The sequence below is a fragment of the Malus sylvestris genome, chromosome 5 (genome assembly GCF_916048215.2).
Source record: "Malus sylvestris chromosome 5, drMalSylv7.2, whole genome shotgun sequence".
In the NCBI taxonomy this organism is placed as follows: domain Eukaryota; kingdom Viridiplantae; phylum Streptophyta; class Magnoliopsida; order Rosales; family Rosaceae; genus Malus; species Malus sylvestris.
In genome coordinates, this window is record NC_062264.1 from 18,507,565 (window position 1) to 18,533,646 (window position 26,082).

At 39.1% G+C, this 26,082-nt stretch overlaps 1 protein-coding gene across 1 annotated transcript; it reads right to left on the reverse strand.

Moving 5' to 3' along the window:
- Positions 1 to 5,396: 5,396 nt before the first annotated feature.
- Positions 5,397 to 7,605, reverse strand: LOC126623362 (cinnamyl alcohol dehydrogenase 1-like). The gene is made up of 5 exons (XM_050292233.1): positions 7,375 to 7,605; positions 7,051 to 7,164; positions 6,710 to 6,937; positions 6,022 to 6,461; positions 5,397 to 5,800 (listed from the first exon to the last, which is right to left on the reverse strand). The coding sequence occupies exons 1-5, from the start codon at positions 7,461 to 7,463 to the stop codon at positions 5,598 to 5,600; spliced, it is 1,074 nt and encodes a 357-aa protein (XP_050148190.1). The 5' UTR covers positions 7,464 to 7,605; the 3' UTR covers positions 5,397 to 5,597.
- Between the last annotated feature and the right edge of the window lie 18,477 nt (positions 7,606 to 26,082).

Here is a 26,082-nt window from a genome sequence, read left to right on the forward strand (position 1 = left end):
TTCTCCGAATCAATCGAAGAGGCGCTCGCTTTCTCAAAAGATGGGCTGCTCAGAGACCACGAGGCCGATCTCAGAAATCGAAGAGGCACCTACTTTTCTAGCCTTGTCAGCACCTGTCACACGCACACTCAGCTTTGCAGAAATTATGGGCATTCTGTCGAAGACTTCTGGTGAAGTAGAAAGCACATGAATCTTACTGTTCAATCACCCACTTCCCACACGCAACAATAGCTCATGGGTACCACAAATAACTTTGCCAAAGTTCTCTGCCAAAGTTGAGCACGTGAAGCTTGCAGCTCCCACTACATCGCTCTGACCAAGAAAGGTAAAAGAATAGCAAAGAAACAGCACTAACAAAAGTTTAGACACATAAATTTTGAAGGTCTAGCTACCATATTATTACCCACAACTGTAAAGGAACAGTACCACTGCTGGATAATTGGAAAGTCCCTGTGTGTCAACCTCTGTGCTTCGTGGCAAGGTAGACTAGCAAACATGCCCAACCTTTACTCACATTCGAGAAAACACTCCCAATAAGATTGCTTGCTTCAAAATCGAAGAGGCACCGTCCTCCGAATCTCGAGAGCCAGACTCCCAACATGACTACTTTCTCAAAATCGAAGAGAGGGTAAAGGAACAGTACCATTGCTGGATAATTGGAAAGTCCCTGTGTGTCAACCTTTGTGCTTCGTGGCAAGGTAGACTAGCAAACATGCCCAACCTTTACTCACATTCGAGACAACACTCCCAACAAGATTGCTTGCTCCAAAATCGAAGAGGCACCGCCCTCCGAATCTCGAGAGCCAGACTCCCAACATGATTACTTCCTCAAAAATCGAAGAGACACTGCTCTCCGAATCTCGAGAGTCATACCCCCAGCATGATTGCTTTCTCAAAAATCGAAGAGGCATCGTTCTCCGAATCTCGAGAGCCAGATACCACAGACCACTTTTTCAAAGTGCTCTGACAGAGTTAAAACATGTGAAACTGGCAGCTCCCACTACCGTGCTATGACCAAGCAGGGTAAAGGAATAGCATTACTACTTGTTGTTAGGGAGACTCCTATATATGTCGACCTCCATCCCCAACGGACAGGCAGACCTGCAAAAATGCTCAACCCTTCATCATATCTGAGAGGGCACTCCCAACGAAGCCTTTCGAAATATTCAGCTTTCTTTCCCCCCGATAATACCTCTGCAAACAAGCTATACTAGAGCAAGAATATCTCATATCATCAGGGTTAAAAGCAAGAGTATCCCATATCATGCTTTTTCCCTGTCTTTTCTTTTGGCCTTGTTTTTACCTGCAAGACAAGGAGAAAGAGAGCAATCAGTCAGCACTTGGAATCAAGCTTCCAGCCAGGAACTGACTGCCTGGAACCCCTTACCTGATTACTTACCTGGCATTGCTCTCGAGTACTCATCTTCAACATCTTATGTTTCCAGGGAAGATTCCGCATCTGCTTGAGGAACAGATAGGGCAAGTGCGAAGGATACAAGGAAGCATGTGGAGACAAGCGTAACAGCACACGTGCCGATACATTCATTACTCTGTCAAAAGCAAAAGTATCCCATATCAGCAGGGTGGAACGTACTCTAGATTTGATGGACTTGTTTTGACCCTCAAATTCTTCAGTCGGCCTTATACTCTGGAGGAAACCAGAAAACCCTCCAGCTCAGTTCAAGAATAAGCCTGTGGAAAGTTACTTCTTCAAAAACAAAAGTATCTCATATCATCTCTTCTCATTTTTCTTCTCTTTATCCTTCATGCTGCTGCAAGATGGGGAGAAGGTGAACAATCAGTCGGAGCTCTGATTGCTTACCTTGTTTGTCACCTCTTTCAGCAGACCCCCTAGCTCGGCGACTTGGGGGACTCCTACTACCTGGTTTGTATCGCGCTTGACCAAGCCTGAAACTACAAGTAAGCTTCAAGTGAAATTGATACATTACCTTGTGCATCTCCACCAGTTAAAGATACCACCCCTGGATGGAGGAAGAGTACTTCCAGAGAAGATGCCACATCTACCTATGAGACAGATAAGGCAAGTCAAGACGACACCACACTCTGATACTTAGAAGTTTCGTGATTACGAGATCATTCTCCCACAATATTTCCTAATGGCATTTGTACTAAATCATTCACTTGTACTCACTAAATGAGAGCTTGAACCTATGTACTTGTGTAAACCCTTCACAATTAATGAGAACTCTTCTATTCCGTGGACGTAGCCAATCTGGGTGAACCACGTACATCTTGTGTTTGCTTTCCTATCTCTATCCATTTATATACTTATCCACACTAATGACCGGAGCAATCTAGCGAAGCTCACAAAAAGCGATCGTTTTCGCTACCTAGGATCTATCTTGCAAGAGAACGGAGAATTAGATGGAGATTTCAACCATAGAATACGAGCTGGATGGAAAGAGTGCATCCGGCGTGTTGTGTGACCGTCGTAGGCCACTGAAGCTCAAGGGAAAATTTTATAGGACGGCAATAAGGCTAGCGATGTTGTATGGCACAGAATGTTGGGTGGTGAAACATCAACACGTACACAAAATGGGTGTAGCGGAGATGAGGATGCTTCGTGGGATGTGTGGGCACACGAGAAAGGATAAGATTGGGAATGAGGATATCCGAGGTAAAGTAGGAGTAACCGAAATTGTAGGAAATATGAGAGAAAATCGGCTCCGGTGATTTTGAACATGTGCAAAGAAGGCCGACTGACGCTCCGGTTCGAAGATGTGACTACGGGACAGAGGTTCAGGGCCAAAGGGGTAGAGGAAGACCTAGGACAACTTTGGAAGAGACTCTAAGAAAAGACGTAGAGTACTTGGATCTAACGGAGGACATGACACAAAACCGAGCGCAATGGCGTTCTAGGATTCATATAGCCGACCCCACTTAGTGGGAAAAGGCTTTGTTGTTGTTGTTGTTGTTGTTGTTGATGGATTAGCAACTAGAGAGAGTTGAAACCAGGTTGTGGCAGGCTCGATAAATATTTTCAACATTTGTTAAAGATTTAGCTCTCTGCTAACATTGAGTATGTTATTGCTTTTCATTGGAAAACACAATTTAAGCTCTGTTCCTTTATTGTTTTTGCTCTGTATGTACATTATACTGCATATTCCTCAATAAGATGGAATTTTGTGATTTTCATTTTATTGATCAAGATTGCTACTGGCTGCATCGACGATGAACCTGTACCTAACGTTGGTTTTCTCCACCCTTTCGAAGGCTGTGTTGATGTAATCCGTCTTATCCACTTGGATCGTCGTTGTCAATCCTTTCTCTTTGCAGAATTCAAGCACCTCCTCTGTCTCCTTCATGCTCCCCTCAAAGCTCCCTGTGCTTGTCTTCCTCCCTCCCTACTCGTAATTGCACAGCATAGAAAGTATAACACTATATCAGTTACTAGTCTTAGAAACCTTAAGAGGTTGGGGAATGAAATATCAACAGGTTTCTCTCTAAGGTTCTAAGTTTACCATTTCCGATTCTGTAAGACCAACTTTTTCGACTTGAAACCTAAAATCTAAGTTCGTAAGATAATTCTACTCTTTAAAAATAAGCAACCCTGCTGAGAAAGGGATTAAAAAGAGAAACAATTTTTGCACATCTTTCAATAAGGGCCATAATTAAGAGCGGTGTACAAAGTGGAAGATCAGACTCGCTAAGCATGAGCGTGGGGATAAAAACAATTGACTATGCTTGGCAATTTCCCATCTAGATCTTTGTTTTTTCCAACATATCCGACTAAACGTAGTAAAATAGAGAATAACTAGAAACACACAAGATTTAAACTGGTTCAGCAAAATTTTTGCGTACGTCCTCTTTGGATTAATAATGAAATAAACGATGTTTTAGTAAACCGTAGAACTACTTCTCTTTCACTCGGTAGAACTACTTCCTCTCTTTCACTCGGTTGTTTCGCTGTTCTTTCATGTTTTCGCCCCTTGCTGCACCCTATTTATATGTATAGGGTGCGGTTTACATTCTTATATTCTAATTAAGTCTCTTAATCTATTTGGGATAGGAAAACACACTTCATTTCTATTATGTTTCTGCTTTTAAGATTCATAATCCACTTGTACAATAAAACTTACTTTTCTTAATCCTATTGTAGCAGGCCAAAAAATCTGGGATTTACCGCCGGTGCAAAATACATTCTCTCGGATGTAGAAGAGATGCGATTCTCTCTCCCCCTTGAGCTTCCGAAACGTGGAGGACCGACTAATCTAATGACTTTTTAGGATAAAAACCCTAGAAGGGTGTATTTATAGCAGTCGGGAGAGAGACCATTTAGGATAAAATTCTTATTTTAAGGCGGGAAATTCTTAGATGATATCTAGAAGTAGATATTGCATCATTTTTAGGAGTGTGATTACTCGCGGCACATGCCAATTCCTAGATTGTAAGAACTCCAAGACATATGGGGGATCTGGCTGATTCCATACTGGAGTAGATCCTCGTGTCTTGCGGAATAAGCATGGTTATTCTCAACGAAGTCACTCGGACTTCGCCCACTGCTTCTGTGCAGAATGATGGTGGCACCATTTCTCTGTTAATCCAGCTTCGCTCGAAGCTATTGAGTCCATGACTAGACTTTTGATGTAACTGTATTCCGATCCACTTACTCTGGCCCTAGAAAATCATGGTCCCAGTATAGTGATTTGCATAACCTTATCTTCAAGTTATAAAACCTAAGGTTGACAGTGTTCCTTCCTCGGTTGAAATCGATCAATTCAAGAGTTAGAAGCGCATTTCACCATATCCATCACGTTTAAGATTTTCGCCCAACCAAGTTTGATAGCGAGTTGACATGCTCGAATCAGCAATCAATCATCGAAAAACGTAGTCAGTTTCTTAGTTACTTCGGCCTGCATAGGCTAAAAAAGGCTATGTGATTTTTAGAGCCAGCACTAAGTTAGGCTAAAAAAGGCTATGTGATTTTTAGAGCCAGCACTAAGTTATAGTGGTGTCGACCATTCCATTATCATTGAGACATATGTGTCATCTTGAGTTTTTTTTGCTTTTACTAGGAGTTTAAGTGCACAGGACATGAGTGATTGATATAAAAACTCATTGCGAGACTGAATTCGACCATGAATACGCTATACATCTGCCATATGATACTTTGTAGGGTTGTCCAATTGTTGAGGAGAGTTGTGTTAAACACAATCACTTATGAGTGGATATGTGAAGAATTTTTCAATTAGGCGAGTTCAATCAGCCGTGCCATACAATAATACAAATCCCCGCGAGTCCAACCATAATAGTGAAACCATGATTAGCTAAAACAAAATATCTGACCGTGACCAGCCATGTGTTTGGTATATCTCTCTCTCACCTAGGTTTGGTATATTTCACAGTAACCATTCCCACCAAACAAGATAAGCCCATCACCTCAATTAATTCACCAGAGTATCTTGATTCGAAGTTAATTGAAAAACAACACAAACATCCAATTATATTAAAACAAAACACCATTTCATCTCTCTCTCTCTCTCTCTCTCTTTCTTCGTTATTATTTGTCAATAAACAAAAAAGCAGATAACCCTTTGTAGAAAAGTCAGGATTCTGTGTTTTTTTTTCTTTTCTCTTTATTCAATTAGGTTGCTGCCGGCCACATCCACAACGAACCTGTACCTAACATCGTTTTTCTCCAACCTCTCAAAGGCTGTGTTGATGTAATCCATCTTAACCACTTCAATCATTGATGTTAATCCCTTCTCTTTGCAAAACTCAAGCATCTCCTCAGTTTCCTTCATGCTCCCCACGAAGCTCCCTGTGATTGTCTTTCTCCCTACAAAATGAAGTAACCAACATGATCGAAAACAATAATACAAACTTCTTCTAACCAATCCACTAACACAGTAAAAGATTATTTCAGCCGCAAATTTCAAAGGGGAGTGCTTTTTGTGCTTCGTTATTCTTTCGAGCCATTAAATTGAATAATTGAGAGGAAAATCAACATACAGATTTAAGGAGATTAGATAGTGATGGAAGTGAGTGGAGTGGGCTTACCAAGCATGACCATTGGGGAGACAAATTGTAGTGGGGTGTTAATTACACCCATCAAGATCAATTTCCCATCAAGCTTCAACAAAGAGAGGTAAGGCTCAAGTGGGTGGGCCACAGGAACTGTGTCAATGATGTAGTCGAATGAGTCAGCAGCTTCTTGCATTTTGGTGCCATCAGAGCTAACCAAGAACTCATCAGCCCCAATATGGTCCAAAGCCTCCTCTCTTTTCCTATCTGATGAGCTTATCACAGTCACATGGTGCCCCATGGCCTTTGCTATCTTCACCCCCATGTGTCCCACACCTCCAAGCCCCAATATTCCTCCTCTTAACCCACTCACATTCAGGCCAAAGTGCTTCAGCGGGCTGTACACCGTCACCCCGGCGCACAGCAGCGGCGCTGCCTGTTCGGGTACCATGCCCTCCGGTATCTTCACCACAAATCTTAACCAAACAAATAAAAATCAGTAAAAACATATTGATTTACTAGGTAATCTAAAACCACAAATGACCATATGGTTGTATGGCAATATCTAGTCTTTATTTTGTCGGATGAGGTTCCGAGTTAAAATCTCATGAATCACAGTTATTGAATAAAAAAACGTTTGTAAATGATGCGAAACTTACAATTATTAAGAGTTATGTGTTCGTGAATTTATTGCGAGAAAAGTTATTTAGGGTTTGGTGATTACTTTTGATCAGCGACGAGGGCACCAGCAAAGCCGCCTTGGGTGGTTTGGCCGTCGGTGTAAGTATCATTGTAAGACCAGATTTTCTTGTTGCAGTACTGCTCGTTGTCCGTTTTGCACGGGTTGCAGTTTCTGCAGCATCCAACAAGGAGGCCAACTCCAACCACATCTCCTGCTCTGAACTTGGTCACATCTGATCCCACCTCCACCACCTCACCAACCACCTCATGCCTGGTTAATAGTGCAGATTTTGTAAAATATTAATTACAAAGATATAAGAAAATGAAATTAAGAAAATAATTGGCGGGTAAGATATGGAAATCTTATTTATTTATTATATATACCCGGGAACCATGGGATAGTTTGACATGCCAAGATCATTTTTGACCTGGTGAAGATCCGAGTGGCAAACTCCACAGCAGAGAACCTTGACGTAAACATCTTCTGGCCCTGTGTTCCTGCAATTTTTAATTTTTAAATGTTGGATTGAAAAATCAGTAGACAAAAGAATCATCACATATAAAGTATAGGACTGTTACACCAAGCCAAATTCATTTACCAAATGAGGTAACAATATTTCTGAAGCTGATACATGTATTTAGATAAATCATTTGGTGAATAAATTTAGAACACGATCAAAATATTTGAGATAAAAGATTTTGGTTTACCTGAGATTGTAGGTGTAGGGTGAGAGAATTCCAGATGAGTCTCTTGCTGCCCATCCTGTAGTCGTTCTCTCCACTTCAAGGCTGCCCATTTTTCCTTCTGAGTGTGTTTTCCGGGGAGGGGAGGGACAGAGACAGTGTGAGTGTATTGGAAAAGTGGGTTTCGGCTTTGGGGAATCAGAAACGCAAATGAAGCATATAAATAAAGGAGAAACAAAGCCCAGCTCAGAAGCTTGACACATCACCATCTTTGTGGTAGGTGAGCCTCCCACCCTTTGGTATAAGTAACTTAATATATACAAGAGCCACATATCCTCTTAATGATGGGTCCCACGATTGACATGTTTGTGACCTTTTCTTTTGGTGCAAAAATGTTTTGTGACCATTTGTTGCGTCATTTGTACGTCACAGCCCAATACTAAGAAGTATGGAGGAGTTGGTGGACGTCGGTACAATTTTTTAAGAAGGGTAATATTAGGAAGATTAAATTTAGAGATAAAATTTTAAAAATTAAAAGATATAGAAGTTGATTGTTGGTTTATTACTTAAATATTGATAAATGTACTTATTCTTATTAATGTCACATCATTTAGTTTACAAATTGAGTTTCTAAGCTTAGTCTCTCTAGCATTACTCTTTCAAGAAACTTTGGAATAACGGATGTTGTGGGGTTTTTTTTAACGGTTCAAACTTTTGGTTAGAAATATATAAAATAAAAAACTATACAATTTTTTGGAAGTTTTTAATAGGATAATGTTAGCGAGATCAAAATTAAAAGTTAAATTTTATATTGATAGTTGAATTATTACTAAGTGTTGATTGACGTGTTTATTTTCTATTGATGACACATTATTTAATATTAGAGTGTTTTGTTTTATGCCTTTTTGTTTTTTAAAAAATGGTACGAAGACCAAATTTTTAAACCAAATTGGCAAACCGAATGATGTGTCATCAATAAGAGAAAAAAACACGTTAATTGACACTCAATTAATAATTCAATCAATTACAACCACATAATTTTATGTACAAATTTAATTTAAAAATTTGGTCTCCCTAACATTACCCTTTTATTATTCTCATTTCTATCCCAAAAAATAAAAACAATTTTGCATACCCGAATTGGGGGAAGGTAGAGATTGCTATTTGCACCTTTTTATTATTTTTTTTTAACATTAATCTTCTTCAATTTATTCGATCTGACACTAAAAAATTAAAAGATGTGTGATAAGTAAAAATAGATGTTTGGATAACGTTAACTTTTATCACATATGTTAATCAACCTTACCAATAGGTTTTTACGTCAAGCATCTTTTCTAGAGGTATAATACTCACTCAGTGTTTGAAAATTGAGCTATGCTTTTCATGTGCAGGTTATAAATAGTCGGATAATCGTGCACCATTTTCTTCGAATTCAAAAAGAAAGCAAAGAATAATCTAAACCCCATAAAAATAGCAAAATAAGAAAAAAAAACTTCCTAAAAAAAGGAATCAATAGATAAAACTGTTACAGTTATATTTAGAATATGAATGTGATTGTGTAAATCCTAGTAGATATGGAAATGTATCTTATATTCCTATTAGGAGTAGATTACCTATTAAATGTTGAAATCCTAAAGGCACAATGGGATGAATCAAACACACCTCACAATTAAATCAATCTCTCTTCTGTCTAACCATAGCCGGCCCCCCTCTCTTTCTAAACCCTAGATCGTTCAATCAAATAGGCCTACAACACATTATCAACATGTTCTTGCCAGAAGCTGAGGAACTGATGCATCGTAGAAGGAGGCTATCATCCACCAAATTCAAAGGCTTACTCGTTTTTTGCTAATCAAGTACGCTTAAAATAAAAGAAGATATTTGAAACGTCCACGAAGCATGAAAACATTCCCCATGATGCATGAACCCCTCTACGTTTATATTTTCCTTTCGATATATATATATATATATATTGTATATGTTTATATATTTGTCAATATATATATATTTGTTTCATGCATCACACAATTAAATTGTTTATGTAGAATTTGTGAGTCAAACTATATAAAATAAATTAGAAGCAAATATGGGTTTCCTACACCCTAGGTTCTAAAAAAATTGGGTTTTTTTTTTTTTTTTGGTATTACGGTGGGATGGCATCACCTTGATGCTTTTGGACTACCTATGCAGCCCTTGTTGGGTTTGCTACTCCACAACCACGGGCCTGCTACCCAAGTTTCTTGGTCCACAGCTTGCAAGCCTAGCTTGCTGGGGCCCCGTGTCACTGCTTGCAACAAACCGAAGTCAACCCATGCGGCTAGGGCTTGCCGCGCCAAACCCAAAAGCCAACAACCTTGCTGGGCCTTGCCCCATGCCATCTCCCTTGGCCCAAACTGAAACCCATTTGTGGCTAGGGTTTTCTCCCACCCACTGTGGCCTGTAGCCCACTCCCAAGGTCCTTTTGGACCTTGCCTTTTACTCAAGGCACCCAACCCGAGCCCAATTATTTATTAGGGCTATATTTTCGACCCAATAATATTATTTTAATATTATTTAGCTTCTATAATCGACTCCGTATGGCCCAATTTATTGAATTAATTAAAAGTGTCTGCGGTCTATTAATCTGATAATAAATCCAAAATTATTGACCTGAAGATCACTTTTGGACATTAACGATTCAATAATTTATATTTATACTTTAAACCGTCACATACTTTCGTAGTAACGAAGCTCTCACACTTGAGTTCTCGAAGAACCTAAAATTCACTATATTCAAATTAGTATATTGCTTTCTATGTTTCTTGCAGGAACCTCTCATTATGAACTAATTGTTCATACAACTAAATTGAACCTGTAGTTTCAAATTTAGTGCCTTTGAAACTCGAAGTTTTCATTTAAAACATACCACATGAAACCTGTAGTTTTCATGCATAAATTAAACCAATACATGTCTATAGAACCTGTATGTTCTACGATATATGTCTATGGCTTACCATATGACTAATCATTTTTTTTTCCTCAATTTTAGGGACATGTCGAACTTGAACAAGCTTGATTTCTCCGCTCTAGAAGTCTTTGGAAGGAACTATCTGAAGTGGGTTCAAAATGTGAAGCTCCATATAATTGCAAAGGGTATTAAAGGCACCATCGAGGCACCTATCGCCGACAAACCTATTAACGAAGCTCAAAAGGCTACTGCAATGATCTTCATTCAAAGACACATCCATGATGCACTGCAGACTGAGTATCTAGCTGAGGAAGACCCACGCACCCTCTGGCTTGCTCTGACTGACCGTTTCGATCACCAGAAAGACATATAATTGCCTGAAGCAAGACACGACTGGCAGCATCTTCGCTTCTAGGACTTTAAGTTCGTGAATGAATACAACTCTGAAGTTTGTAGAATCCATTCATTGTTGAAGATCTGCAAAGTGGAACTTATTGAATCGGATCTCCTGGAGAATACCTATTTGACCTTTCATGTCATCAATATTGTCCTGTAGCAACAATACAGGCACAAAAATTCACCAAGTTTTTGGATTTGATCTTTGTTTTACTTTTCGTTGAAAAGTAGAACCAGCTTTTGATGAAGAATCATCAAGCTCGACCCATTGGCTTGAACGCTGTGCCTGAAGTGCAGGCGACCAATTCCAGTAGCCATAAACGACGAAAGAATTGTTGTAGCAGTGGAAATAGGCGGCAAGCCCAACCACGGGCCCAAGGTCAATAGAGTGCCGCACCTAAGGGAAGAAATGTGACCCAACAACGTCCACCACTCGCCCCTAAGGCCCCAAACTTCAAGAACAAGGGCAAAGCTCTCATTTAGCCTGCTTCTACTATACTGGACATGTGATATCATTGTGGATCAAAGGATCATTGGTCACGTGTATGCCGAACTTCCCTTGAGGCTATTGCCAAGTATTGTTCCCATCGTGAGTCTAGCTTTACACATATGGATCATCCGGAAGATGCAACTACATCAATGGAGTTACCGGATTTTCAAGAGGCATCAATGCCTATGGATGAATAAATTAGACATGTTTTTAGGGCTTTTACCTCTAGTGGCCGAACCCACTAGAAGTGGCCGGCCTTACCCCTTATTTTGCTAGGTTTATGGTTTAATTTTGAACAATTTTTCTAAGTATTTGGAATAATTTGTTTGGTTTTGGTTTGTTTTGAATTATGGATTGTTATTTGAATGGATATTATTTTCTTGAATTGCTTAATTGAATGAATGGACTTATATTTATGCATGTGACCAATTCAATCAATTTATTTCTAGGTATGTCTAGTGGGAAAGTTAGTTGTCTAGCAGATAGTGTAACCACGCACACTATCTTGCGTGAACGAAACTATTTTACTAACTTAATACCTAAGAAAGCTCCTTTGACAACTCTCTCAGGCTCATCTAACCTGATTGAAGGATATGGAAATGCACGTATCATGTTGTCTAATGGTACAATTTTAACAATTAAGAAGGCACTCTATTCTCCACGTTTTGGAAGAACGTTGCTGCGTTTTAGAGATATTCGAGATAATCAATATCATATTGAAATCATTGAAGATAATGGTTCTGAATTTCTTTGTATTACTTCATACAAATATGGCCAAAAACGTATTCACGAAAAGTTGGAATGTCTACCGAGTGGGTTATACATCACAACCATTCACAGCATAGAAGCCCATAGTGTAGCTGGCCCTATACCTGGGTTCTAGGACACTTTGTTGCTTTGGCTTGACCATTTGGGACATCCTGGACGTGACATGATGCGCCGTATCCTCAAATCTTCACACAGGCATAAGTTAAATCCATATGTTGGACTCCTACCATTCAAAGCGTGTTCTTTAGGAAAGTTGAATGCTCAACCTTCATATACAAAGATTATTCACGACCCCCCTAAGTTTCTTAAGAGGATTCAAGGGGACATTTGTGGACCTATCCAACCAACATGCTGACCATTTAGATACTTTATGGTGTTGGTTGATGCATCGACATGATGGTCACATGTTTGCTTATTGTCCACACGCAACGCCATGTTTGTTAAACTCCTAGCTCAAATCATTAAGCTAAGGGTTCACCACCCTGATTATCCGATTAAGTCGATTCGACAGGATAACGCTGGAAAGTTTACGTCATAGACTTTTGACAATTATTGCACGTTAGTAGGGATTGAAGTGGAACATCATATACCCCATGTTCACACCTAAAACAGCCTGGCAGAAGCTTTCATAAAGCGCATTCAATTGATAGCTCAGACTTTGGTTATGAGAACCAAACTGCCGATATCTGCTTGGGGCTATGCAATATTGCATGCAACTTTGTTGGTCCACTTGAGGCCTACCGTTACTCAACCACATTCACCGTTACAGTTGGCTACTAGATATGAGCCTGATGTCTCCCATTACTGGTGTTTGGGTGCGCCATTTATGTGCCAGTAACGCCGTCGCTACGTACCAAAATGGGTCCTCAGAGAAAAACGAGAATCTATGTCGGTTATGATTTGCCATCAATTGTTCGTTACTTAGAACCCTTGACAGGAGAGCTCTTTATCGCACGTTTTACGGATCGTCACTTTGAGGAGACAGTCTTCCCGTCATTAGGGGAGATAAGCATGCTAACATTCTTGTAGAACATTGTGAATTGTCGTGGTATGCTTCCACTATGTCTCATTTTGATCCCCACACTGCCCAGTCTGAAACTGAGGTGCAACAAATTATAGATCTTCAGAGCATTGCTCAAAGCACGCCGAATGCTTTTAATGGAGTGACGACTGGTTCGACCACGGCTTGGGTGGTGGAATGAACTTCAGCCACTTAATCTATTAAAGTGTTTTGCTACATTCCCGTCAAGGCCTAAACGGCAGGAGAAGAGAAAGCGACACTAGGAGTAGTTGCTCATGTGGTTTGACTTGAAATAATGTGTATCTCCTACTCTCTCTTCTTTAGCTTTTTTTTATACGCTTCTGGGGCTGGGCAACGGCGTCAGTTGTTTTGACCTCTAGGTGAGGCCGTTTGCTCAGATTGGTTGGAGCGGTAGGGGTTACTGCTAAAGTTGGTCCGGTCGAGGGAGGTGCAACAGTCGTGGCCTTCTTGGGAGGAGGGTGTTTTTTCTTCTTAACCATAACCATTGCGACCACATCGGCCCGTTTCATTAACCAACCACTTAGAAAACACTAAGTATGAGTCAGAACAAAGTTGCATAGACAAAGCTAAAGGGTGACAAGGAAATGAAGAGATATGTACCTTGGGCCAATTCTTTGGATTTTGGGGCAAAAGTCTTTTAAGGCCGATCGCCAAAGAGTTTCTTCAAAGTTTCCTCAGCCGTATCACCGAAGAAATCCTTCATATAAGTATCCCACCAATTGGCAAAGGTGCTGGTACAATGAGTTTCTAGGGTGTTCGGTCGAAGTTGAAATTTTAAGCATCGCTCTTGGAACTCCTTCTCGGCATTGTTACACTCCCTCTTTGAGGAGCCAAAGAAGCATTCTCAACTCAAGAGAGAACTGGAAATAAGGAGTGGTAGTGGATAGTTCTGAAAACCCAATTGACGGACTAGGAAGTTAGGATGATAAATTTCCCAGCTAGCCCACCGAGTGTCGCAACCAAAAGGGCGAAGGATCCCTAAGACTATCGTAGGTCAGCCTCTTCTGCTTCATCCCAAGTCGAGGTTAAGAGTGTGATGGACGACGGGTATTTTTGGTAGGAATTCATCATTTGAAAGGTTTTCTAGGCCGAAGAAATACTTGAAGATTCATTCGGCTGAGTGAGTAGGAAAGAGGCGCAAGGCCAGTTGTAGACCCATTGCTTTGGAATAATTGAAGCTTGGGATTTTTGGCCTTAATGTTGGGAAATAAACTTGTGGCCAGAATTGGAAAACCCAGAGTGGGCCATTCTGGTGCGGGTCAATTTTTCCAACATAAGCCTCGGCCAAGCATACGTCAAGGTTAGCAAGGACGACCGGGCTAAGGGCCAAGACATAACCACTAGCTAGGGCTTCGACCACTGACATGTTTTCGGCCAGGCATTTGTTGGATTTGGTACAGAAGATAAACTTGTTATACCAGTAAAACAGGAAGGCTTCGTGCTCTCATTTCTTCAAAGTTTCTCCTTCCGAACCGGCGAAATGGGTGATCAGAGTGTTATAGTTAATGAAATTATTGTGCAATTTTTGCACTTCTTCTTTCGACGGCCTCGGGTTCTTTAACAGAACTTTGACGACCCGTTCCTTACAGATTGCCTTCAGATCCAGGTCGAATTTGTACCCAGATAGAGCAACGTCAATTGGAAGACCAAAATGAGAGGTGTCTAGTATGGCCGTGATGTCCAACATAGTTGGACCGATGGGGTCGAGAAGAATGATCATGGTGTTGATGGCTGAACACCAAAAGCTCAGGGTAGGCATCAGGAGTTTTCGATCCAAGATGATTTCAAAGGTTGAGAGCTTGATGACATCAAAGATACCGAGGGTTTTCCACTCGCCACCATAGTGTGGTTCCATTCGAGTAACCCAAGTAGCTCAGGCCGCTGTGGTCGAGGGCCAGGCTGTTTGGGGTCTAGTCGATTCCCACTTCGGCTAGTCGTAACCTTAGAGCAAGAGTTTGCAATGGTCTTTCAACATATGGGTGATGGTTTCTGGGATGATGTCCTTAAAAAGGGGTCCCAAAGTCTGGTGAAGGGTTGATTCATCTTTAGAACGGATCACTTTAATGGCGTTCCGATTGATAATGTCTTGGCATTTCGTGTACTCCTCAACAAGCTTAGTGATGAAAGTGTTGGCAGCCATTGATGAAAGCTGGGGGGTTTTCTGGGTTTTGAAAGATTGTTTTCTGGGTTGGAAGCAAATGGTAGGAGATTCTGGAATTAAAAAGGAGTTTTTGAAGATTTGTAAACGTAAGGAAAAAACGAGTGAGGATAAATTGAGTATTTATAGGTGTTTGAGAAGGGAGACCTACAGTTCAATTTTGAAAATAAGGGGTAAATCCGACCGAAAAGTTTGTAAACATGGAAAATATTTAAAGAACCCAGGTGAAGAGGCCGAAAAGCTCGCGGTTTGAGGTGACATGATGGTGAGTTTAAATGGTAAGGAGAAGCTTCGGTATCTGCACGTTTCAAATATCATCATTGAAGGGCGAACGTATTAAAGAGATGCTATGTGGCAGGGAATCTGACAGGATTGAGATGGTGCAATCGTGCCTTAGAAATGCGTCTGATTGGTTGAAATATTCGAAGAAGGCCGCGCGTCTTTCAAGAATATGCTAAGGGTGTATTTCGCTTCTTTAAGGCCGAAGATTGACTAGGAATTATAGGCCAAAGACCTCAGAAGCGAGGGAGCAATGTTTGGGGCCAAAATGATAATTTAGGCTGAGCTTAGAGTCTTTTTTGACCTAGTACCTTCATTGAGAATTTTGTTATAGGCCTTTGTTAGTTGTCATGGGCCGTCTAGTTATGATCAGCCAAATTGTATTCCGATGAGGGTTAGTTCGAATAAAGATGAAATAACTGAAACCTAGCACAATGAGGAGTTTTGAGGCTAATGATGATGAAAGTTAGGGATGAATTTGGTTTGATAAAAGAGCTTGGTTCAAAGTCCTAGTAGGATTAGGATTGGCCAAGACCGAGTTAGATTAGGATGAGGAGTTCTAATCTGAGTACAATTGTAGCTTGGCTGTGAAGGAATTTGCTACTATAAATAGATGAGGGAGTGCATCAGTTAAGCCCCCTCAAATTCAACACACAAATTGCCCTGCGCAAACCTCTCAAACACCTTGAGGTTTTTATTTTCTTTTTTCGCCAATACATCTTCAGTTTGGATAAACAACACTGTGAAGGTAACCAACAACATCTTCAGTTTGGATAAACAACACTTGAGTCGTAGAATCAGCCGATCAAGGAGCACCTTCAGTTTGGACAAACAACACTGCTTCTCGACCGACTGGTTATTTATCCAAGTTTCGGTCAGCAAGGATTTCTGAATCCCTGTTGGTAGAGGTCATCTCATTAGCCTTCTCAGCGAAGTGAGGTGTTACCAGGTTACTACATTCGGCACATTGAAAGCCGAATTTGATATTGAACTTCACAGAACTAGCAGCCTTGTCTTTAGGCTTTAGAACCCGAAGGCTGAGATGTGTTTCTTCTTTGGCCGCAGTTGTAAGATCAAGAAGTCAGCAGCGCGCCCAATGCAACATCGACACATTCTACTCCCCAGCCAAGCTCACCTGACGAGTTGGCATGTCTCGCACACAACTGAATGACGTAGTTAGCTTATTAATTACTCGGCATGCGCACCATGTAGGCTTGGTAGTTTTTAGGTTCAACACTAATATACTCACTTTTTGATTTGACTCAATCAAAAGATGTAATGTCTTCCTTGTTTTTTAAAGTTCAAAAAAAAAAAAAAAATTATATGCCTATTATTTTTAAAAACAATAAAACATATGTTAAATATTATTGGGCCAAAATGAAAATGTGAGTATCCAGGATACTCACTAATGACTACCTAAGTATTATCTGTACTAAAATACAGATTAGATGTGGACCTTGAATATTGGTATAATAATTTATAACTTTTAACCTTGGTTTTCTTCTTGATGTTGGTGTGTAGAAGATGATAGACATAATTTTGGTGAGAATATTTGACATTAAAAATACGTTTTCAGTGAAGAAATTAAATATCACAAAAGGTTTCAAGCAATCAGTTAGGTATTTAGAAACAGTACCTACCTGGAAGGAACATATCTATATATTGGTTTTGCTTCCAAGATTTCTTTCAGTTTAATTTCCTACTTGATTTTGAGAAATTCATAAAGAATAGGGTTTCAAAAATCTCAGACCAAGGACAACCAACCACCTCTCATTTTAGAAGGATAATCCAATTTTTCTAAACATGCATGACTTGCCATATATGCAAACTTGCAAATTATGTTCTTTGCTTGTTCTGTATGACTTGTGGACCACTTCTCAGTCAAAGACTAACGTGTAATACTACAACAACAACAACAAATCCTTTTTCCACTAAGTGGGGTCGGCTATATGAATCCTAGAACGCCATTGCGCTCGGTTTTGTGTCATGTCATCCGTTAGATCCAAGTACTCTAAGTTTTTTCTTAGGGTCTCTTCTCCTCTACCCTTTCGGCCTTGAACCTCTGTCCCGTAGTCACATCTTCGAACCGGAGTGTCAGTAGGCTTTCTTTGCACATGTCCAAACCACCGTAACCGGTTTTCTCTCATCTTTCCTTCAATTTCGGCTACTCCTACTTTACCTCGGATATCTTTATTCCTATTCTTATCCTTTCTCATGTGCCCACACATCCAACGAAGCATCCTCATCTCTGCTACACCCATTTTATGTACGTGTTGATGCTTCACCGCCCAACATTCTGTGCCATACAGCATCGCCGGCCTTATTGCCGTCCTATAAAATTTTCCCTTGAGGTTCAGTGGCATATAGCGGTCACACAGCATGCCGGATGCACTATTCCACTTCATCCATCCAGCTTGTATTCTATGGTTGAGGTCTTCATCTAATTCTCCGTTCTTTTGCAAGATAGATCATAGGTAGCGAAAGCGGTCGCTCTTTGGTATTTCCCAATCTCCGATCCTCACCCCTAACTTATTTTGGCCTCCATTTGCACTGAACTTGCACTCCATATATTCTGTCTTTGATCGGCTTAGGCAAAGACCTTTAGATTCCAACACTTTTCCCCAAAGGTTAAGCTTCGCATTTACCCCTTCCTGAGTTTCATCTATCAACACTATATCGTCTGGGAGAAGCATACACCAAGGAATATCATCTTGAATATGTCTTGTTAACTCATCCATTACCAATGCAAAAAGGTAAAGACTTAAGGATGAGCCTTGATGTAACCCTACAGTTATGGGGAAGCTTTCGGTTTGTCCTTCATGAGTTCTTATGGCAGTCTTTGCTCCATCATACATATTTTTTTATAGCTTGGATATATGCTACTCGTACTCCTTTCTTCTCTAAAATCCTCCAAAGAATGTCTCTTGGGACCCTATCATACGCTTTTTCCAAATCTATAAAGACCATGTGTAAATCCTTTTTCCCATCTCTATATCTTTTTCGTAAGAGATAGATTGCCTCCATGATTGAGCGCCCTGTCATGAACCCGAATTGGTTGTCCGAAACCCGTGTCTCTTGCCTCAATCAATGCTCAATGACTCTCTCCCAGAGCTTCATTGTATGACTCATTAGCTTAATACCCCTATAATTCATGCAATTTTGTACGTCGCCCTTATTCTTGTAGATAGGCACCAAAGTGCTATTTCGCCACTCATTTGGCATCTTCTTTGTTTTGAAAATCCTATTGAAAAGGTTAATGAGCCATGCTTACCCGTCTCTCCCAAGACCTTCCACACTTCGATCGGTATATCATCTGTGCCCACTGCTTTTCTATGCTTCATCTTTTTCCAAACTACAACCACTTCTTTCTTCTTGATTTGGCGGTAAAAGGAGTAGTTTCTACACTCTTCTGAGTTACTTAACTCCCCCAAAGAAGTACTCATTTTATGTCCTTCATTGAAAAGATTATAAAAATAACACATCACACCCACCTACCAAGTTTATGAAAATAACAATCTTTGGAGTAATAATTAAGATAAAATAGCACATAACACCCACCTACCGAGTTTATGAATTAGACGATGACGGATGATAAGCTTGCATGCAATAACATAACAAGTGCGTAGACGAAAAAAGTATGAAGAGTTGTATTCTTTTTAAATTAGAGTTCGTATGATTGATAATCTAATCTATCTATAACGAGTCTTAAAGTTCCTTTTACACCATAAATAACTAATAAAGGATAGTGAAATTACCTTAATTTTAACATTGAAGTATGACAAAATTTATTGAAGAAAAGTTTGAAGGTTGAAATAGTCGAGAGATGCTGCATGCTGTATTCACATGCATTTTTCTTCTGATGAAGCCAAATCCTTGACTAGCAATCAGAAAAATAATAGGTAGCGAAAACGGTCGGTGAGAATTTGCTTTTGGTTTAGTGTTTAGGTGAGGTGGGTCTAGAATCATCATTAATTTAGACCAAGTTGGTATTTTGTTAATTTAGAGCAAGTTGGCACCAGAACCCCAAAGTTAAAACACTTTTTTTTTTTGGTAGAAATCCAAATGATGATGCTCCGTGACCTTTGTATTGGAATCTCTCCCTTTATATTTCTGCGGCTTCTAAGAGACGGTCGATGAGAATTTGCTTTGGGTTTAGTGTTTAGGTGACGTGGGTCGAAGAAACACTCCAAACGTGATTAAGAGTAATCAATTAAAATGAAAAGATTAAATGAGGTCCTGATGTCAGTTAGACTTTTGGGCTCTATTTAAGAATGCTTATTTTGAAAGTGGGAGTGATATCCACACACACCTTTTTATTTCTCACAAATCTTTTTAATTTTCGGCCGTTGGATCGGATAAATTAAAGAAAATCAACGAACATAAATTAACAAAGGGTATGTAAGAAGTAAAAAGATGTGTGTAGATAGCACACCCCATTTTGAAAAGCATTGTCTGTTAATAAGGCTTTTTTTTTTTTTTTTTCTTCTAAAAATACCTTTATTTGATTCATGTTGTTCTTTTTATTAAAAATTTAAGTTTTTTATAAAAATTTATTTGGACCTACTTATTTAAAAAACACGATACATACTTTAGAAATTGCTTTTTTATTTAAAAGCATATTCAAGTTTTTCTGCAAACTGAGAAAAAAGCACTTCTGGTCGTGAGAAGAAACTTTTTACCCTCACAGAAGTAGCCCTACAAAATCCTTAGAACCAAGGTATTAAATATCGATGATATCGGAAATATCGGTAGTCTGAAAACACGGAAATATCGATGGAAATATCGGGATAATATCGATATCAATAAAAATAATATGAAGACCACGGAAATTGTAAGAAAAACTTGGAAATTTTTATTGAAACTTTGCAGGATGTTTATTTAGTCAATTATCTATTAGTTTATCACAAAAAATTGAAAGGAAATGTATTGCATGATGGATTTAACATTATCAAGTTGATTATATAGCGAGCTGGCAAACATTGTGAGTGTAGAAAATATGTAGTAATTAATGAAAGAAGTTTAAACACACCATAATCATTTATATATACAATATTTTACACTTTATACATTGCATGGTAAGATACATGAGTGACTTAGTATCACATAGAGTTCCTATGAGGTTCAAATTTTTCACTATCTTCATCATCTCTATGCATAGAGTGAGTGTATTGTGAAGAGTAGTTATCAAATGATAAATCCCTAAAATAATTTTGTATGTAATTGTTAACATGCCACCCATATGGATCCGAGATTGGTTGACCTTGTCCATAAGCAAAATCATTTGAAGATTGAGTCTCAGATTGTTTCCATGAGTTGCTCGATTCCATCCTAATAGGAATGGGATATGAAGGGTAGGGAAATGGTTGGTTATGAATATAACCATAGTTACTACTTCACACTCCAACAGAGTCCGAAGTTATAGATAACGAGTCATCTTCTTGACTTGACAAAATCCCCTTGCCTCTTTCTCTACGAGTATAGTCCTTCCCTATGGCACAAATTCCTGGTCCTACCCGCCTACTGCCATGTTCCTCATCCTGTGTTGCATGCGTGAAGTTTGCCTCACCAGTGAAGGGGCTCATAAATCCAGGAGGTGGTCCAACGTAGTTTCCATATCCACCACCACTACCTCTATCTCCACTATATCCTTCATCATTCCCACCTTCGGTGGTAGGTGAGTCTCCTCCTGATCTTGTACTAGAGCTATCATTAGTATCAGCACGATGTTGTGGTTGTGTAGGATTGGAAGAAGGTGGAATTCCAGTGTTTCTTGGTCTTGGGCGCAAAAGTTCTTCCAAAGAGTCAACGCTGCTAGATCCCACCTCCTCCGCTAATACTCTTTCTACATTTATCCCTTCATTACGTGCTTCTTCAGCAACTCTGGGAGCTGGGTTGCCTTCATTATCATCTAAATGAAGAGGTCTAATCCATTGATAAAGTTGGTTACCCTCTATATCATCATCTTCAACAACAATATCAAACACATCTAGTGGGTCACCACGGTCGACATGATCTATTTCTGCTTCCTTATCTCGAATTTGAAGCTTCATGTTGTAGTAGCAATAAACTATTTTTTCCAACCTACTATGACCCAACCTATTTCTTTGCTTTGTGTGTATGAAGGCAAATGTGCTCCAATTTCTTTCACAAGCAGATGATGAAGCTGTTTGTGATAATACTTTGATTGCTAACTTTCTCACAGTTGGTGCATCGGTCTCATACATGATCCACCATTCAGCTACAATGAAAAACAATGTTGATAAGCCTAATAACTCCAACAAATTCTATTATAAACTTATCGTGAAATATGTTTACACTCACTAGGAGACATTTTTGTTCGAGCAACAACTGATGTTGGTTCTCCAAAAGTTCTTCTTGCATCTTTAAACCATGTTAGCTGAATTCAATAAATCGTATTAGTTTAATCCAACAAAGTAATTATTATAATTTAAGTAATTGTGTACCTCATTTCCAAATTGGCCAACTGCTGGTGATGCAGGGTCTAATTTAGAGTATACATTATGTACAGCACGTATAAGGGTACCATCATCTTCAACACCGGGTCTATATTGGTATCGAGGATTCAAATAATATGCTGTTCAAAGAAACACATACTCTAATAAGAGAAATAATACTTATGCAACTAAAGAAATGAATTGCAAATTATGACATAATTTATACCTGCTGCATGCAAATCGTGGTATAATGTTTTATACCATCGGTTTTCAATTATCTTTATGACCCACCTTGCATCATTTTTTCTTTCCAATTCATCATTCACTACATGCATCAACGCATATATTGCCCCCATAGTAGGATACACTTCTGTGTCAACGATTCGTAAAACTTTGTAAAGAGGTTCAAACACTTGGCACACATGTTCTGATTGAGTCCAAAAAGCATGATCAAGCATTATACTTTCCACCATACGACCTGCATTTGAGCGGCTCAAATTGTGGTTGGCCTAATCTTCACTAGTGAATAGTTGCTTCAACCTTGCTTTCTTCTTAAGTATGCTATCTAATGCAATATAGTTGGTGGTGAATCGAGTGGTAGCTGGACGAATAATTTCTCCTTTGCAAAATTCACGCATCTTTGCCAACAACCAACCGTGATTGTAAATATAATTTGTGATCATTCTAGCTCTTTTTACCACAGTAGCAACATTCTCTCTCTTCCCCATTGCCTCAAACATGATATCAATACAATGTGCTGCACATGATGTCCAAAACACATTATGATGCTTCATTAACTTTTTTCCAGCTTTGACAAATGCAGAACCGTTGTCGGTCACGACTTGGAAAACATTATGCTCTCCCACCTCCATGATTACATCCTTCAATAATTTGTAAATATACTTGTAGTTCTTTATATGGTTTGAAGCATCAACAGACTTCAAAAAAATTGTCTTTCCCTTGGAGTATACAATGAAGTTTATGATAGACAATCTGGTCGGCCCAGTCCATTTGTCATACATGATTGTGCAACCATTAGTTTCCCACTTTAACCTCAAATTGTTAACATACTCGACAATGTCTTTATACTCCATATCCAAATATTTGTTTCTTATCTCATAGGGAGTGGGAGGTTGTACTCCAAAACCGGCCTGTTGACATCCCACTACCATATTTTTGAAATGATGTGATGATACTTTCTCAGCAGGGACATTTTCATAGATAAAGAACTTGCTAATTAGACGCCCCATTCCCTCCTTCACATTACCTCCAGTGAAATAACTCCACACTCTTTTGACGTGCTTTGGATGACTTATATAAACTTGGGGCTATTGGTGGTGTTGGTTGTGATTCTCTAAGACTGCCTCCCCGTCACATTTGTGCACCACCACTTGTCCCGGAACCTTGTGCTCTATTAGGAATTTTATGAAGGTGTTCTATTTCCCATGCTGACTGTTTGGAGGCACGTAATGCTTGTTTCAAACTGCGTCGTTCTTCAGGTCCCATGTCATCATCACATTCGTCCTCATCGTCATCATCATCACTGTCAACCGCTTGGCCAATGACTTCTCCTCGTAGCCCAGCTCGAATATTTTCCATTCCATGTGTTATGTTTTCCTTATGTTGTTTTTTATTTTTTAATAATGTGCTGATGAATGCCTTCACTTCTGGGGGGACATTATCGCATCATTGGACATTTTTTGCTGGATCTAATCCACTAAAATGGTACTTAAGTCGTGTCACTCCGCCACTCTTCATTACCTGACCACAATATTTGCAAATTGTGCCATGTTTGTTTCCGTCTATTGGGTCTCCATGTTCCCAAGCTGGATCACGTTTAGTAACTCCAATGGACATCTTAAACGTACCTATATTTATTTTTCATGAAAATTAGACAATTATTTTTTGGCCAAAAAATATAGTAGTGATGACGGTTATATAAGAGAACCTAAATAATAAAGTTATTCTACAGAAGAATTAAATACGAAGTAAAGAAAATGATTGTAAAAATTTAGTAATTATAAAAATAATATGGAATAATAAAACCTAATATTAATGAATAATAATCCAATTTGATAAAAGAATAATCCTAATATAAAACATAGTGATGAATAATAATCCAATTTGATAATAATCCAATTTAATAATAATCCAATTTAATGAATAATAAAACCTAATATTAATAAAATAATAAATAACATTAATCATGTTAAAATTATCCTAGGGAATAATTATACAACATTACTTAATTACTTAAAAAAATTAACATGTAATTGTTAACATTACTTAATTACTTACAAAAATTAACATGCAAGTATTAATTACTTAAAAAAATTAACATACGAGTCCACACAAATTTTTTTGTTGTTGTATGAATTACAATAATATAAATATAAGTTTGTAAACTTACTTTAAATATGGAACCCTTTGTGTTCAAACTCTGGAATGGATCTGGAATGGCTTTGAAAGGGGTAAAGGAAGAAGAAGAAACGAAAATGCTCTGAATGGCTCTGATACTCCACCTCTGAGAATGTGAAAGAATGTCACAGACAGTGGCACACGGTTTTGAATGTGAAAGAATATCATAGACTCACAGTGGCACACGATTTTGAATGTGAAAGAATATCACAGACTCACAGTGGCACACGGTTTCATTATGAAAACACTATTATTTTTGTCCATGGTTTGAAATTGTAAGAAGTGATTCTACAAGTTGTCAGGTGAGTGTGAGTCAAATGACCCAACCACACACACACACTGACACGCCACCACACACGCACACAACACAACACACGCACACAACACAACACAACACACACACACAGTCTCTCTCTCTGGATCTTTCTCTCTTCTGTCTTCTCTGATCTCTCTTCTCCCCCTTCTCCATTCTCCCACACACACACACAGATCTCCCACACAAATGCATAGAGACCCAATGTCTCTCTCATTTCTCTCTGCATCGAGGGTCCGAGACCCACATACACACACGCACACCATCACACCTGGTTCAGGAAGACACCCATCATCATCAGCAACCTCGTCTTTCTCCCTCTCCTTCTCGTCTCTGCAACTCGGCGAACGCAGGAACTCCGACGAGTTTCTTGAATTTCTCCGGTTAGGTAAGCTTCGGGTTTGCCTCTTTCTGTTCTAGATTGAAGCTTATATGTGAAATTTAAGTTCAAAATCGTGTTTTTGCAAGGTTTTTGGGACGAAATCGGCTCGAGAATAGGCACACCCATCTCTGGCGAGGCCGTGAGTGTCGACGAACTTTCCGAACACCTCCGACCGTTTCACGACAAACGGAATTTATAAAAACATTCATCTCATCTTCTACTTCATTTTGATACCTAGATTGGAGTCTAGGGTGCTCTTTTACAGTCGGCCGGAGCTGTAGAAGCTCCGACGTTCTTCTCCATTTAGCACAGTTTCAAAATATCGCGATAGTTTTGGAAATATCGCGATATTATTGATATTATCGATAATATCACGATATTTTGACGAAAACCCGTTGGATACCTATTAAAATATCGTTAACGTGAAAAATTGATAATATCGGTGAAATATCGCCGATATTATCGGCATTTAAGACCTTGCTTAGAACCACGTAAGAATTTTTATTTATAATGCAATTTCTTCTTGAAAAACCATTTGCAATTCTTTTACAATCCATAATTTCCTTTTTTAAAAAACCTTTTTCTATCAAATATTACCAAAATAACACTTCTGTCTTTTTTTTTTTTTTTTTTTTTTAAAAGAGACAACTGGTGGCATTATTCACAGAGGCATTTCAGCCTTTTCCTAGCCAGATTTGACAGCGATTTTCGAATCCGAGATCTCTAATTTTTAGTTTTAAAGAAGCATCGTTATCCTCTCTTTACCACTGGATCACCAGCTCGTGGTTAAACACTTCGGTTCATTGAAATTATACTTAACCTTGACACTTGAAACAAAGCCCACGTCAACGAAAGTCCAAAAGGGCCGTTATAGCCTTAAGTGATTAGCATTCGTGTCTGAGTTCCCTCTTCCCCTATGAATTATAATGGCATGTACGATAAATCCAAAAAGAGAATCACATATTAATCTTGTTGTGGCATCCCGTTCTCATTTTCTTGCTCTACATGTTTGCCACTAATCGAAGTCGCTTAAAAGGCACGATTGGCGGGTCATGATTTATGAATCTTCCAAAACCTGTCTAAA